The 16,419-nt window shown below is 46.6% G+C and overlaps 1 protein-coding gene across 2 annotated transcripts in view; it reads left to right on the forward strand.

The window, feature by feature from the left end:
• Positions 1 to 16,419, forward strand: part of IRAK1 (interleukin 1 receptor associated kinase 1) — a 194,119-nt gene that overhangs the window by 160,038 nt on the left and 17,662 nt on the right. For both annotated transcript variants that reach the window (XM_069209461.1, XM_069209462.1), the window contains one exon: positions 4,520 to 5,291. In XM_069209461.1, the coding sequence (XP_069065562.1) occupies positions 4,520 to 5,291 (772 nt within the window). The remainder of the gene's footprint in view (positions 1 to 4,519; positions 5,292 to 16,419) is intronic.

Below are 16,419 nucleotides of genomic sequence, written 5' to 3' on the forward strand. Positions count from 1 at the left end.
CTGGCCTCTTCTGGTTATGAGCTTTGATTGAGTTTGTAGCGGATACTGTGGTCAGTTGCTAACCACAAGAAGCCTAGGTATCCACTCCTCCTGGTGAAGGGGCTGTAATGTCTGCCCTCTTTACTTTGAAGGCCATGAGGTTTGTGGAAGAGGCATTTGTGCCTACATTGTGTAAGGGTTGATGCCTGTACTCGGGGCTCAGTGAATCTGCCTCATTAACTCATTCTGTTTTCATCCCACACCCTAGTTTCAGGGGCAGCCTCAATAGATTTGTAGTTTTTGCTCTGCTATTGAAACAAGCTTTTGTTTCTGTTGAGAAATACAAGCTGAAGTCAGAAATGTTATTGACCTGTAATCATGGCAGCCCTGGTATAGTCTCCTGCACTCATTCTAACTCCTGTTTGTGTTGGGATTTTGTTTTCATCCTTTTTGCTTCTTCAAGGAATTTAACCTGATGTTATCTGACCTTTGTTGGCACAGCTGTGTCCCTTGCTTGGCACACAGGAGGTTTCTCCTGCCGTAAGTGCCCACCTGTGTGTATATCTGGTATCCTGACTTTTTACTTTTGGCCCTGTCATGCTGTCTAAGTGCATGCACAGCGGCCTAAGCCATTCTATAAATATGATGCAGAATTGGTTTCTGTGTCCAAGTTCTCTCTGACCAAGTAATCAAGTGATCCCCAGAGTAATCAGAGGACTACTGCACAACCCGGCCTGGTGTCTGTCGAGCAGCCAGTCTCCCAGAGGTGAGCGGACATCACCTAAAGTCTGGATTTCCTATTGAAAGAGCAGTGTGCCTGCCCTCAAGTGCCTAGAAGCCGCCTGACTGTTGAGAGAGGAAAGGAGCCTGTCTTGCCCTGTATGAGGAAAGACTGTCCTGAAAAGAGCGAGATCCAGAACACTTTCTATTGCTACCGGACACCTTGGAAGAAGCGACTGCCAAAGAAAGGTCTATGAGGAGCCTGGTGCCAATGAGGCGACCAGACTATCATTCTGGTTCCCGGTGGTAACCACGCTACTGCGATTGGCCGAGTCGGGCTGTGATTGCATGACTGCTGAAGGCCGAGCCGGACTGTGATTGCATGACTGCTGAAGGCCGTGTCGGTCTGTGATTGCATGACTGCTGAAGGCCGTGTCGGTCTGTGATTGCATGACTGCTGAAGGCCGTGTCGGTCTGTGATTGCATGACTGCTGAAGGCCGTGTCGGTCTGTGATTGCATGACTGCTGAAGGCCGTGTCGGTCTGTGATTGCATGACTGCTGAAGGCCGTGTCGGTCTGTGATTGCATGACTGCTGAAGGCCGTGTCGGGCTGTGATTGCATGACTGCTGAAGGCCGTGTCGGGCTGTGATTGCATGACTGCTGAAGGCAGTGTCAGGCTGTGATTGCATGACTGCTGAAGGCAGTGTCAGGCTGTGATTGCATGACTGCTGAAGGCCCTGTTGGACTGTGATTGCATGACTGCTGAAGGCCGAGTCGGGCTGTGATTGCATGACTGCTGAAGGCCGAGTCGGGCTGTGATTGCATGACTGCTGAAGGCCGAGTCGGGCTGTGATTGCATGACTGCTGAAGGCCGAGTCGGGCTGTGATTGCATGACTGCTGAAGGCCGAGTCGGGCTGTGATTGCATGACTGCTGAAAGCCGAGTCAGGCTGTGATTGCATTACTGCTGAAGGCCCAGTCGGCCTGGGATTGCATGACTGCTGAAGGCCCAGTCGGCCTGGGATTGCATGACTGCTGAAGGCCCAGTCGGCCTGGGATTGCATGACTGCTGAAGGCCCAGTCGGCCTGGGATTGCATGACTGCTGAAGGCCGAGTCGGGCTGTGATTGCATGACTGCTGAAGGCCGAGTCGGGCTGTGATTGCATGACTGCTGAAGGCCGAGTCGGGCTGTGATTGCATGACTGCTGAAGGCCGAGTCGGGCTGTGATTGCATGACTGCTGAAGGCCGAGTCGGGCTGTGATTGCATGACTGCTGAAGGCCCAGTCGGTCTGTGATTGCATACTGCTGAAGGCAGAGTTGGTCTGTGAGTGCATGACTGCTGAAGACCCAGTCGGGCTGTGAGTGCATGACTGCTGAAGGCCGAGTCGGGCTGTGAGTGCATGACTGCTGAAGGCCGAGCTGGGCTGGGATTGCATGACTGCTGAAGGCCGAGCTGGGCTGGGATTGCATGACTGCTGAAGGCCGAGCTGGGCTGTGATTGCATGACTGCTGAAGGCCGAGCTGGGCTGTGATTGCATGACTGCTGAAGGCCGAGCTGGGCTGTGATTGCATGACTGCTGAAGGCCGAGCTGGGCTGTGATTGCATGACTGCTGAAGGCCGAGCTGGGCTGTGATTGCATGACTGCTGAAGGCCGAGCTGGGCTGTGATTGCATGACTGCTGAAGGCCGAGCTGGGCTGTGATTGCATGACTGCTGAAGGCCGAGCTGGGCTGTGATTGCATGACTGCTGAAGGCCGAGTCGGGCTGTGATTGCATGACTGCTGAAGGCCCAGTCGGCCTGGGATTGCATGACTGCTGAAGGCCCAGTCGGCCTGGGATTGCATGACTGCTGAAGGCCCAGTCGGCCTGGGATTGCATGACTGCTGAAGGCCGAGTCGGGCTGGGATTGCATGACTGCTGAAGGCCGAGTCGGGCTGGGATTGCATGACTGCTGAAGGCCGAGTCGGGCTGGGATTGCATGACTGCTGAAGGCCGAGTCGGGCTGGGATTGCATGACTGCTGAAGGCCGAGTCGGGCTGGGATTGCATGACTGCTGAAGGCCGAGTCGGGCTGTGATTGCATGACTGCTGAAGGCCGAGCTGGGCTGTGATTACATGACTGCTGAAGGCCCAGTCGGACTGTGATTACATGAATACTGAAGGCCCAGTCGGACTGTGATTGCATGACTGCTAAAGGGCCAGTCGGCCTGGGATTGCATGAGTGCTGAAGGGCCAGTCGGCCTGGGATTGCATGACTGCTGAAGGCCCAGTCAGGGCTGCAACTGCCAAATTGCTGAAGGTCAGGCAGGAGCCACAAAGGCCGAGTTCCTGAAGGCCTAGTTGGGGACTGCATCTGTGAAACATTTGGACCAGAAATGGGCTAGAACTGTGGATGGTGGAGGACCTCCCACCCCTGTGACGGCGCATATCTACAGTCTGGTCGTACTGCACTGCTTCAGGACTGCTGATTCCTGAGCTACCGACTGCATCTGTTCAAGCTGGGCTGCACAAATCTAGTCCTCTGCAGTCAGGCCCTCAGCCAACCTTACAGTATGTAGTGCTGCAACCACAATAATCTGCTTGGTGGTTACACTGTCCGCACCTGACCAACACACTGCAGCAGAGGCCTGCCTCTGCAGCTCCCGCAAGTATGCAGGAGAACCCCTCAGAGTCCAAGATGGCAGCGAAGGGGCTCGGGATAATCTTTTTCCATGAAGGAGTAAAATAAACAGAGCTCATCTTGTGAACTGACTGAGCCAAATTAACCCTGCTCATTGTCCTTATAAGCAGGGGGGCCCAGTTCCTAAAAAGAGACTTTGGGGGAGGCAGAGAGGGAGCGGGCTGTGTGTAATGACCACAGAAGATAACACCCAGAGTCTCAAGTTAAGTATATGACTATTGGAGTGTGTAGTATTGCATTCAGCTGAATGATTAAAGTTCATACTTTCTTATATAAACAAGGCCGGGGCAGGACATTCGCTTTATAGGGTCTGTTTGTTGGTTATTGAGCTCAAGAGAGGCCTGTGACTGCTCGTCCTCACCATCCTTCATGTCAAGTGCAGAAGGGACTGTACGTAGCCCAGTTTGCAGAGCCAAATTAGGGCCTCAGTGGCAAACGCCCCCGCCCCATGGGTGAGGTCCAGTAGCTCTCGCCCTCTCCATAGTCCCCGAAACGGGGTTCAACAACCTGTTTCTGATCATTCAGCGATGTCACAGAACGCTTTGAAGAACTGATACCTAGTAGAAAGACACCTAAATCTTTTACTGCCAAATAAAAGCTTCACTTATGATATTCCCTTGATGCTGAGAACAAGGCACAAGTGTACCTGTAGGGTAGACGCAAGCTTTGGAAAACCATTACTACAGGTGAGTAACTTCTCTGTACTCTCAGTGAAGATACAGGCTTTACTTGGAATATTCCCTTGATGCTGGGGACAAGGGACAAGTACCTGTAGGGTAGATGCAAGCTTGGGAAACCCATTACTACAGGTGAGTACCTTCTCTGTACTCTTAGTGAAGATACAGGCTTTACTTAGAATATTCCCTTGATTCTATGAAAAAGGGACAAGAGTACCTGTAGGGTAGATGCAAGCTTGGGAAACCCATTACTACAGGTGAGTACCTTCTCTGTACTCTCAGTGAAGATGAAGGCTTTAGTTAGAATATTCACTTGATGCTGTGAACAAGGGACAAGAGTACCTGTAGTTTAGATGCAAGCTTGGGAAACCCATTACTACAGGTGAGTAACTTCTCTATACTCTCAGTGAAGATCTATAACTGTACATCATTCAGTGTTCTCAATTCTCCCTCTCTTTTGTAGGTGTATGAGAAGCTGGACCGGTTGCACAGCTTGTTGCGTTGTATTCCAGGAGAGAATGACATTAGTTCCTCACAAGATGCCACCAGCGTTCCTGCCGAGGAGTTGCTGCCCCCAGTGGATATGCTAGGAAACACTTTCAAGGACATGCTTCTGACGCCGGAAGAAAACACTTTCAAATACAGCCCCGGGTGGCCAGGCTGTGCCCATGCCAACAACCAACCCATAGTTTGGCAGTCTGAAGGGCAATCGGGAAGGACTACAGGAAGCGGCGACCCTCCGTTCCCCGCGCCCAACAATTCCAGCCTGTTAAATTGTGCTTATCCAGCACAAGTACATTTAGTGCATGGCAGCAGCCCTCAGATTTGCCAACGTACGTGTATGCATAAAATGGACAGGTTCTTGGGAGTAACTGTTGGTGGGAATGCCCTGAGGACACTCGCAGATGGCCAGAACCAGCCCGTGGAGAGCGACGAGAGCGTGTCATACACCTGCGGCTCCCTCAGCTCCCCCTACGAGCAGCGTGCGTCCCCAGCGACTCCCGACAGTGGTCAAGGCAGGAGCCTGTCACCCGCGTGCTGCCGGGCGGTGGCTGTGAGGCGGCACAGCAGAGAGGCACCCATCATCTGCCAGCATCACTCAGAGGGTTACTTGCCAACCTCAGGACAGTACTGCTGCCACCTAAAAGAGGGGCAGGAGCCAGCCTCCTCACTGTCCCAGTCCAGGGCATCAGACTCCAGGGCTTCGGCCTCATCAAATCCAGGAGCTTTCCAGGGTATGTCTTAACCATCTTTGTTCTCTGATCTGATTCAAGCTACGTTGGGTACGGCTGTGTCTGTCGCAAGAAGCGCAAGAGGCTGATGTGTACTGCCATGTATTGCGACTCCTAGCAGAAAATACTGGTATGGTTGAAATGCCCTTGGTCGCAGCATTTTGCAAATTGGAGGATTATTAGTGTTTTAGATAAAGTGTTGCTAAGCACAGTACTTAATACTTTTTAAGAATAAGATCAAAGGATCACACATTACAGCAAAAACAAATTTGAAAAATACAAGGCACGTGATTGCAGGTTGATGAAAAGAAAGCGCGAAACAATAGCTACTTTATCCAAACATCTAAAGGTTTGGCAGGAGGAATACTTGGAATAGATCAGAAGTTGTAGAGCGCAGTTAGCTGATGCACGATGATCGTCTGATGCGGAGGTTGTAGAAAAGTTAGAGAATGGCTTTACTCTTGAAACCATCTTTGTAAGCTTCAGGGTGTGATCCAGCATACACCCCCCCTCTTGGAAAAATGGTTGTTGGTAGGGCACAGATTTGTTTTGTCCTGGGAGCTGAAAGATGTGTATGGAACGTTATGAGGAAAGCAGGATTCCTCCTGTAAAACTTCAGATCAGCAGTCAGTCTTCTTGGTTTAGAGTTGTCTGTGGCCCGGCCTACACCATCCTCTGGATCCCAGACATTATCATCTAGCCAGATAACAGTGCAAAGATCCTTAAAGTAGACTCCTCCCAGCAAGCAGAGTTCCCAGCAGAGACGGAGCCCAGTAGCCCCATGGATCGAGGCAGGGAACTGGTTTGCCAGTTTCTGAAACAAAGATGTGGACACAGAGATTGGAGTCGAAGGGCAGAATACTCTGTTGGTTTTCCACTGGCAGGCAGCAGAGAAGTGCTATTGACAGCAAGCTGGAAAACCAACCAATCAATGTGCTTACTACAGATACAAATATCCTTACAACCACACCACTTTACATTTAAATAAACGAAATCAAGCATCTGTTCTAATGAACATCTAAAGCCTACAATAAAAGAATCACATCTTTTTAAAAACAGGCAGTGTATCTATCTGCCATCCAGCTATAGTGGGCTGTAACATAAAATTCCCTTCTTATTCACATCTTACACAAATGTTCTCAAATATATGCAATCGTTTCATCAGTTCACCATCCAGGTTGCATTGTGCTGTAGCACAGAATTTCCTTCTCGGAGTCTACATAAAAGTTGAAAAATGTGGTATGCTACAAAGTTAGTCCATCAGTGCTAGTTCTTCACATTCTTAAAACGTCTGCAAACTGTCTGAACCCTATCAAATGGCACAATGGTAAAATCAATTTTCCTATGTAAAACAGCATAAGTATTGCAAAAAACAAATGTGCAACCGATTCATCTCTGTTTTTCAATCTGGGCATCTGTTATTAGCGCAACATTTCCTGCCCCATCCTATGCAGAAGCGGTTAGTGGGTAGGACCCTGTATCTGAATTCAACATAAACCTGGTTGGCCATTGGGCATGCTAAATTGGCAAGGGCTCAATTGGGGGTAAGTATTTGTGATCTAAAAATCTGTCTTTCAAATCGTCTGGCGTGCATTTGCGCAGGTCTTCTTCCAGAGTTCAAATTCTTCTTTGACTGACCTAGATCCCACCCGCCCCCCAGTGAGCATCGAGGAAGACTTCCAAAGAGCATCTGAGCCTAAACGGTAGAGCGCAGCCTAAACATATGCTAACCCTGGAATTCTTAAATGACGGCTTGGTTGTACTATTCCTTCTAGGGCTGACATGTACGGGCCGAGCCCCTCTGTTTGTCGCAATCTGCTGTACCAGTGCTCGAGTGGTCTTAATTTACCAATATGAGCAACTGGATGCAAGCCTAAGTCGGTTAGTAACAGAAGACAAGGGTCCTCCAGTGGAAGATTTACTAATGATCGCATGAGTCTGTTTTCTTCCATCGTTAACTAGTATCCATAATCTGTCCCCCTAACGCAGATCCATATAAAGCGCCCCCTTAGAATTTCATATTTCTGCGCCTGGTGAGATTTTCGTTTTTGTTTTCTGATGTAGATTTAGACATGGATTGATGTTGCAATTTGAACGCAGTCATTAGTCTGCTGCATCCGCGACCGATTACATGTCCGCCTAGCACCAAGATCTGCAGCATTTAGTTATGCGTTGTAACGTCCTCCTTATATTCATAGGCGTTAAAGGACATGTATTTTGCTTTTTGTGTGTTTAGCTCCAACCTAAGTTCTGCGCAAAATGTGATCAATCAGGGCCTTCAATTCTGAAGGAGTTTTTTTAAATTAGGAGCGTATCATCCACGGATCGCAGTGATGGTAGGTTTTTTTGTGCTCCTGTTTTCGGTGCACCATTGTAGGGTAGATCCAAATATTCCACTACATCATTTATATGTAGTGGAGAAAGGGTCGCCAAAAAGCGCACCCCTGACAAGCTCTCTTCTCGATTCGAATGCATCTGGTCACGTCACCCTTAGTACTCTATCTTACCCGGGCGCAGTTAGTATTGCGTAACCCTATTAATACAGATAGACTGTCCTCAGGAAGTCCCATACTACCCAGGGCATTCCAAAGCCTGTGGCGGGGGGGATCAGGTCGAAAGCGGACCTGAGATTAACAAATGCCACATATGAAAGGCCCTTTCCTAGTGTCCGTCTTCCGGTATAATGTATGTAGTTAAATGATCTGGACAACAGAGCTGGCTTTTGGACGAAAACCTTCTTGAAGATCCGATAAAACCTGGTTTTCTTTTGACCCCTGTGTGTTTCCCCAGTATCTAGTGTCAGAAGATCTTCTGTAAGCTATAGATTGAGCTGATGGCGCTACTATGTGAAGCATCATGACTGCTCTTTTTTTATACATTTGTACAATTTAGGTCTTGTGCTACGATTTAGGTAGCTTGGTGCCCTCCAATATACAATCTGTAAGGTTATTTAGATAGGACACCGTACATGGGGTTCTCAATCATACCGATCACCTGGTATTTGATCCAGTCATCCTACCTTCCCACAGGGTATCCCACGGAAGCCACCATAGGACTTTTCTAATGTAGTCACAAGATGACTTTATGTTTCTCTTATCACCTGTGAATGGGTGTCTGTGACCCACTATGTGCCTTGTTGGTTTCCAGGTGTATACATTCCAAACGTTCAACCCAAACCTGAGGCTGAAAATGCAAGTCCATCTTTGATGTGCGATGGCTACTTCTGTGGGCTACTACATGCCAGAATAATTTATTATCCCCTACTCTGGCTGCTACGGCCCAATTGTAGGGCACAATGCATTCAAACACTTGCTAGGTGTCCATTTCAGTCTTAGCTACCGCTTGGGTGCATTTATAAATTTTCCTGGCTAATTTGATTTTCTCACAGTCTTTAGGTTTGATGGAAGCTACGAGGACCAACTTAGCTGTGTTGTGTATTTAACCAAGTGGGTTCAGCTCCCTTCTTAGGTATAGACTTGGATTCCCTGCAAAACATAGCTTTTAAAGCATTGAGTAGGTCCCCGTGGATACCTGTGGACTCATCGGCTACTTTGCCCGTGTTTGTCATTAAATCTAGTCTGCCTGTGACTCTGTTATAGGTTTGAGGCATTAGGTGTGGTTAGCTTTTCACATAGGACCATTTTAGTGCACACTTGCTATTCGAAGGCTCAGTTTGCCGTTTTGTTTGCAGGTTGATTCTGTGAATCTAGGTAGCAAATAGCCGTGTATCGTTGGGTGAAGGACATTGTGATCACTGTTGTGCCTCTCTAGCATCTTCACACCGTCATATATTGCCAGAGTTGGAGATCTAGCAAAATATAATCTATCTTACTCCACTGATCTAGCCTTTTATAGGCTTGGGCCCCAGCTAGCGCTGTAGGGGACTGACCATTACACGCTCCAAGACCCAAGTTAGCGGTCATTCCCAATAATTGGGTTGACAAGACCGTCCATCCACCTATAGGTGGTAAATCTAATCACAGGATTCCCCATTTAGCCCCCTCATTGACCGTAATGGCATATTCAGAATTATCAAAGGGCTAAAAAGTAACATTGAAGTTCCCTACAGCACATAATGGTCCCTTTCCTGGCTGACATTCAGTATGGGTCTTAAACCAGGATATGGTTTCCCATTCCATGTTCCTGCCAGTATTCCTATAATAAACATTGGAGATGCATTGGTTATTGCCATCAAGTGAGCTGATCTTCAAACCCAGGATATCAGGAGAGTTTAGGGACAGCCACTTAATTCTACAATCTAGTAAGGTTTTCACCCAGATCGCAAGCCCCCCAGATGGAATCTCCTGTGTTGCTTCACTCTTCAGAATAACAAAACTATGCTCTTCAGGATAGTTTAGGGCACAATGTGAAACAATCACTCTCAAACACCTTAGTAAGTAGAATAAAGTTTATTTAAGGGGCAAGTTCTCATATAGCAAAACTGACCACACTAATATATCATGAAAAATAACATGAGAATAACTATGAGAATATAAACACTCTGTGATATCATGAAGAATAACACGAAAATAACTGCAAGAATAAGTGCATATAACACACGCACACACACTATGCTTCAATGCTTCTAAATTGAAAGGCTTCACCGAAAAGAGATTCTGCATCCCTCCGCCGCACACAAAGCCGTGGAACCCAAATCGACTGGCACAGGGAGTCTCCTTCGGGACAATCAGTCCTCCTGGCGTTGCGTCCAACCCAGAACAGAGTTCCTAAACCAGTCCATCCAGGCTCCTTACCTTTATAGTATTTACTAATGCCCAGGAGACTTTTCTAGAAAAAGACTCCCTCCTTTACAAATTGTGCAATCAGCTGTACCTTGTTCACCCTTCGAGACGTCTCCTTGGAACGGGCCAAGTTCCCAGAAGAGGGCTCCAAGGTGAAGCTTGCATTCCTCCTTGAGTACAGGCGCATCCCCCTGTTGTCCTAACTGATAGCTCGTGGAATGTAAAGAGCGCCCTTCGTATCAGGCAGATGGAGGGATGTTGAGCAGAAAAACACCCCACCCTGCAGCTTGCCGAAGCTTGTGGAAAAACACAGAACAGTGCTTTACGCACAGAACCAGACTCCACAAAATGGAGTCGTGAACCAATGTAAAATGGAAGCAGAGGCCAATGGTCCATAGTATATTTCATTGTTCTTACCCTGCACCACTGTTCACCTTGCACGTAGTACATGTAGCAATACATCTCCCGACCGTGAGAAACAGCAGCCACATGATAGTTAATGAAGCAGGTTCATCCATCAGGTCTCCTGGAATAAGCATATATCAAATGCATAAATTAACCCCACCCCCAGCTGAGATCTGACTTTTTCGACTTTAGCCCTGCATTGTTCCATGGCAGTATATTCCAGTCATCATATATTTTGCCCAAGAGGGATGGAGAGCAATGGTGGATGTTCTGCTTCCAGGTCAATCCACTCTTTCCGCAGCTGGGGAGGGCTCCTCAGTGACCTCTTTGCTGTTGGTAGCAGCCTTTTAGACCTCACATCTGCCTGCCAAAGGCGGTTTATACTTAAGGCGAATCTGTCATGTGGAGGATGTTGATGAAACTCCATAGCTCCCAGATCGTCTACCAAGTCTTGTCATGCTAGGATTTCAGTGCAGATGTGCATTTCGCGTGGCGCTGAGCGACATGTGGCCATTAAAACATCAGAAGGTGTCACTGCTCTGCATTTATGCGTATCTCGAATCCAAAATGTTACTTTGTTACTCAGGAAATCATCATCACTGATTATTCCAGCCATTCACACGTTTTCATTCCTTGCCTCTAGTTATTTTCAACTGGGTGTGTCTTCCTTGGATGCAGTAAAAATGACTCCTGGGAACTCCCTCTCCCAGGTGGCTGGCGCTGACTATTTTCAGCTGCACTGCGTCAACAGCCGTTTCACATTGATCGGCCACACTCACCCCGTATCTCATATTAACTCCCTCTCTGGAGAGAGGAAGGATCGTAGAGAGTTTAGTGGTGAGAGCCTTCACCAGCGCGATGTTCCATGATCCCAATATTGAGTTCATTCACAACATGGCATACATCTCTGCTCTTTGGAGCTTTAAGAGTATTGGAGACAGCACATATGTGTACTATGTTCTGAGTTGGCTGAGTGTTTCTCTCCACAGATGCCAGGATGTCAAACCTATTTTCCCAGGTCACATCTGGCTCACATAAGATCAAGGGAATAAGCTGCATGTAGCGAATCCGGTTGTGGAGGCTTGATATTTTAAATCCCATTTGTAACAAAACGGGGACAAGCTACCCTGGGGGTTAAGCAATCGATTTGTTAGTGAAGTGGAGGAATTAATTGGTCCGGTTCTAGATCGTCTCTACTTCCTCCATTAAATCATCGATTTCCCTCAATGTGCTGTTCTTCGAGGACTTTTTAGCTGATTTTCGCCACCTAGGTATTGCTATGCCTAGCAGGGCATCGGCTGTATTCCTTTCCCCCGGAATTGCAATCTGTTTGATAGACAGTACCCAATAACTACGCATGTTACTCAATAACTACTCATGTTAATACATACCCCTCACTGATGAGCGGCTTTTGACACTTTACCACCAAGTCAATTGATGATAGCAAGAGTTCTCCCCTTTAAAATTAGAATTCTATCTGCTGTAAAAAGTTGCTATGAAGACCAAATCCTGCTTTTACTCCAAAGTGAATTAGACAAAACCCAAATTCGCCCAAAGTGCTTTGTGTTCACATCTTTTGATGGACTATGAGAGCTTGGAAGCTAAACAGCTATTTTATTCTGTTCAACTCCATCTGGTGCCAGATAGTTCTGCCAGCCCCTTCTGCTAATACTTGTGCCAGCTGTTGCAGACATTGCATTCTCACTGGAACCCTCTTGAAAGGACTTGAGCGGGAGGAGTACCTTTCATTATCAAATGTCCAGGCTGAAATATTGTGGTGTCCCCTTGAAGCAGAGCCGCAGATGTTTACCCAGGAAGACTGTTCAGAGGTGTCATCTGACACTGGCCATGTGGCAGAATTGCCAGGTAGGTGTCAATCATGCTTTCACTTAGATCATGCATTTCATTAGGACAGTGTAGTTCGGGCCTGACTGTGAACTTAAGAACCCTGGCAAAAATTATAAATTCAGCCCCCATATGCAGATGTGCTAATGAGCGATAGAACCAGTGCTACTCTTTGAAGTTGCTGCTGGGATCACATAACATGCACGACCACTCCTGGAGGCTGAAACTGCCTCCCGAGGGATTTCCTGCCTGCCCAGCTGGCCAGTCCAGCCATGGTGTACACAACATCCCTCATTATAAGTCACATATGTCAAACAAGGAGCTCTTATCTGTGAATCAATATTGTGAACAACAGTGGTTGCCGTTGTAGTGAAACTATAAAACAACGTGTGTGTGGGACTCTAGGAGCAGGCCTCTCTGGCCTGTTCCAAAGGTGAGTAGGTCGCCGGCTAGGCGAGCTACTTCGTAGATATGGAAAATGGTTGTGATGTTTGAGTGTTCAGGGACGAGGGGGGGAGTTCCCTTTAGGGACTAGGTGGTCTCACACACATTATAGTGTCATGCTTCATCATTTGACCCACCCAGGTAAGAAGATACCACCTGGGCGACTCATCCTTGTTGTTAAACGAACTCTGAAGGAGTGCTGAAATTTTATCTTTCTGGATAAAACAGGGATCCAGTTAAGAGAAAAATAGATACTAAAATTACCTCACAAATCACCTATGTGATACAATACTTTAATGAAGGTGTTTGTTGGTAAGATGTGACAGTCTTGAACGAATTCCGTAAGACACCTTGAACCATTATGGTCAAGATTGCCACATATTGTTTTTAATCTTGGACAAGGGTGATTGGGGTTGATCTACTCCCAGTACTCTTTTTCTGTAGCAGTTGCCGTTGTAGTGACCATTGAGAGCGCAGATTTGAATCTTTCATAAAGTATTGTTGGAAACTTTGAAGAGTCAGGCACATTGATGATGTTAAGCACAGGCAGACTTCACAAGATTTGGGCAAACAAATGAGTTAGTAAATAAGAATTCAGGCTTCTTTGTTGAGCACTCTGGTGACTGTTCTCTGATGTCCATCTGTGGATCGCGAGGTCCATGGTCAGTGCTCTTCCAGTACAACAGGAATCGCCTCCACTTTCTTCGCCTGGCAGGTGTGTTCTTATTCACAGCATCCGAGATCCAAGAGTGGTGGGTTTGCTCCTGTCTTTTCCCTTTGCTGTGTGGCCCTTGCATCATTTATCTCCCTGCAGGTGTTCGCTGCAGGTACCAAAATGCTGAAGTCGTTGTTTACGTCAGTGAAATAAGAGCAATATTCAACTCTTCTTTCAAGAGGATAGGTTCCACATTTAAAATTGCCTGTTTTGTTCAGGCTTCCTGTACTGTGATAATACATAGAGGTACAGACACGCTTGCAAGAGGCTACATGTTGTGCATGGCACCTTCAGCAATTCCTGTTGTGTTTTTGACTAGCTGTGTTTGGGAGGCTGAGATTTTAAAGCCACGACTAACAGTGGTACAATTCAAAATGTCAATCCTAAATTCCAATGCCAGGTGCTAGAAAAACTAGAACTGTCCCACTCAAAATAAGGCTAAATGTGGGGTAGAATGGATAATTTAAAAAATGATATATGAATTTTCTCTTTATGATGTTACGGATTTGACTTGTTAGTTCTATGCTTCTAGTGAAACGTATTCGTAGAAATTCTTGAATCGAAGTTACTGCTGGGACTTGACGTTGAGACTTTATATACCAGCCTCCCTCAGCAGGAACCCTTAGACATCTTAGAGGAGGTATTGTTTGAGGTAGATTGGGATTACCAGACACCAAGGAACGTGGTCATGGAATGTTGTAAATGGGCATTAACAAAACGCTTTTTTGAATATGAGGGTTACCTACATTTATAATAACATGGGACAAGCATGGGGGAGTGTCTTTGCAGTGAGCATAGCGGATCTGCATGTACACCACTTAAGAGACACACAGAATCTTATGTTCTAACAACCTTACTTGGATAAAATTACCCTCTGGAACAGGTATATAGACGATGTCCTATTGACCTGGACTGGTGATGAGGGGACAGCCATCACCTGTGTCAGTCGATTAACACACAAAATGAGTTTGTAACATTTACTTAAGCAATGAGTAACAGGGAACTAGTGTTTCTCGACCTAAACATCATAGCTGATCAGGGGTCATTTAAAACAACCACTCATGAAAAGTTGACAGCCAACTGTTGCCTATTAATGTATGATAATTTTCATCCACGTCATTTGAAGGAAACCTTCCTGTCGGCCAATTTCTGAGTTTATGGAGGAATTGCTCTGACATTAGTGATTCAAAATTACAAGCAACCAACCTGGTAAACTTAAGGCTAGAAATGATCCTACTTGTGCAGTGGAAAGGGCACTGAAACAGACCTGCAACAACAATAGGGAGGCATTGTTGCACAGCGCCCGTAAGAAGGACAAGGTGGACAGACGTATCGGAGTTGCCACCTTTAATGTAGTATCAGAATTAGTCCGCAAGATCCTTAAGGAGCGCTGGCTCATTCTGAATGGTGGCCCAGTACAGCTACCAAAACCCATGGTTTCACACAGGTTAAGTGGAGGTTTGAGGGGCCCCCTGGTGCATACCCGCCTCAGAAAATCCATTACCAGCAACCCCCCATATACGGGCATACCACAACAAGTGATAAGGCATTATTCATGCGGGCCGGTAATAGATGGCCACTAAGGTGATTACCTTCAACGATAATACCCGTTGAGAAGTTTCACCAATTGCAACACACCAAGAGTAGTATACAAGATCATCTGTCCATGCACATTATACTGCATTGGGATGACAACTCGCAAGGTGAAGATTAGGATAGAGGAACACCATAGCAATACCAGATGTAGAAGAGCTTCAACAAAAATATGGTGTCTGACTGTCAGTGGACAAGTGGTGAACTGTGAGAAAAGACTCTTGGAAAAGGAACAGAGTTGGGTCTTTAAATTAGATACACACAACAGGCCTGAACGACAACATCCCATGGGTCCTGTTCACAAGATAGTTTCCCTCAGCTATGTATAAATTTTTCTCCGAGCTATAATATCCCACCTCACAGTATATTGGTAGTGTGATGAATAGGTATATGAGATTCATGGTGTAGTGACTGTTGGGTTAGTGTTCCCTGCAAAACGTTTTCCCCAGCCCTGGGGCGATTTTTGATGTGGTTCGCTTTGAATCACACAAAGTATGGGGGTGTGATAACCATGGATTTCGAGTTTTATTTTTATTTTTCAAACTAAATTAATTCAAGTATTTAACTTTCAGTTGAAATCAATTAACAGTTGCATTTCATGAAGTAAAGCCTACTACCTGGTAGGAAAAGTATTCAATAGGTTCTCTTTGTTACAATCCCCCTAAATATTTTATCACAGTAATGCTTAGCACATTACCATAAATACTGCATTAAACTCAAGCAGCAATGCCATTTCACTGGTACGAAGAAGCAGATCATCTTTTGAGCACCCAGCCCCGGGTGGCGTCAGTTTACGATTGGAATGATAAAAATAACACAAACAGAACAGGAAGTAGCCCGCGTGCTGCCGCTATGTTGTTGATGTATGCGGACTAGTTGTCCAGCACCCACATGAGGTACAGCGCGCGTGGCAGTCATGTGGGCGCCTCCGTATAAGAGGTGGCGCCATTACACTCTCCCTTGCATACTGGTTATGGCGAGGCAGTAACCCGGAAGTGGTTTCACCTATGCCTCTAATGCAGAGGTCTTCAATCTGGGGGTCGCGACCCCCAATGGGGCCGTGGATTCCTGGAAAGGAGGTCGCGCATTCCCCCAGCCAATCATTAAAATGCCTCAGCTAAACTTTTATTTGAGTCTCCTGTACTGTGAAAGCTGCACAGACAGCTAAGGAGATCTTCATCCCAGGGCGTCTGCTTCCAGAATGATATACAAACGTGCTCTACCAGCTGATGTGCAAATGTAAAGGGTGCTTGGGAGCAGCTTTAAACTATCGAAACACTCAAAGCTGTAAGAGGACAAACATTTATTCTTTTTGAGGGTAGTGCAAAGAATTAACAACTGCGCTGTGAAGTGCGTGCTTTTAATTGTAATTGTGTGTTCGGTGGCA

The sequence above is a fragment of the Pleurodeles waltl genome, chromosome 10 (assembly GCF_031143425.1).
Source record: "Pleurodeles waltl isolate 20211129_DDA chromosome 10, aPleWal1.hap1.20221129, whole genome shotgun sequence".
Taxonomy (NCBI): Eukaryota; Metazoa; Chordata; class Amphibia; order Caudata; family Salamandridae; genus Pleurodeles; species Pleurodeles waltl.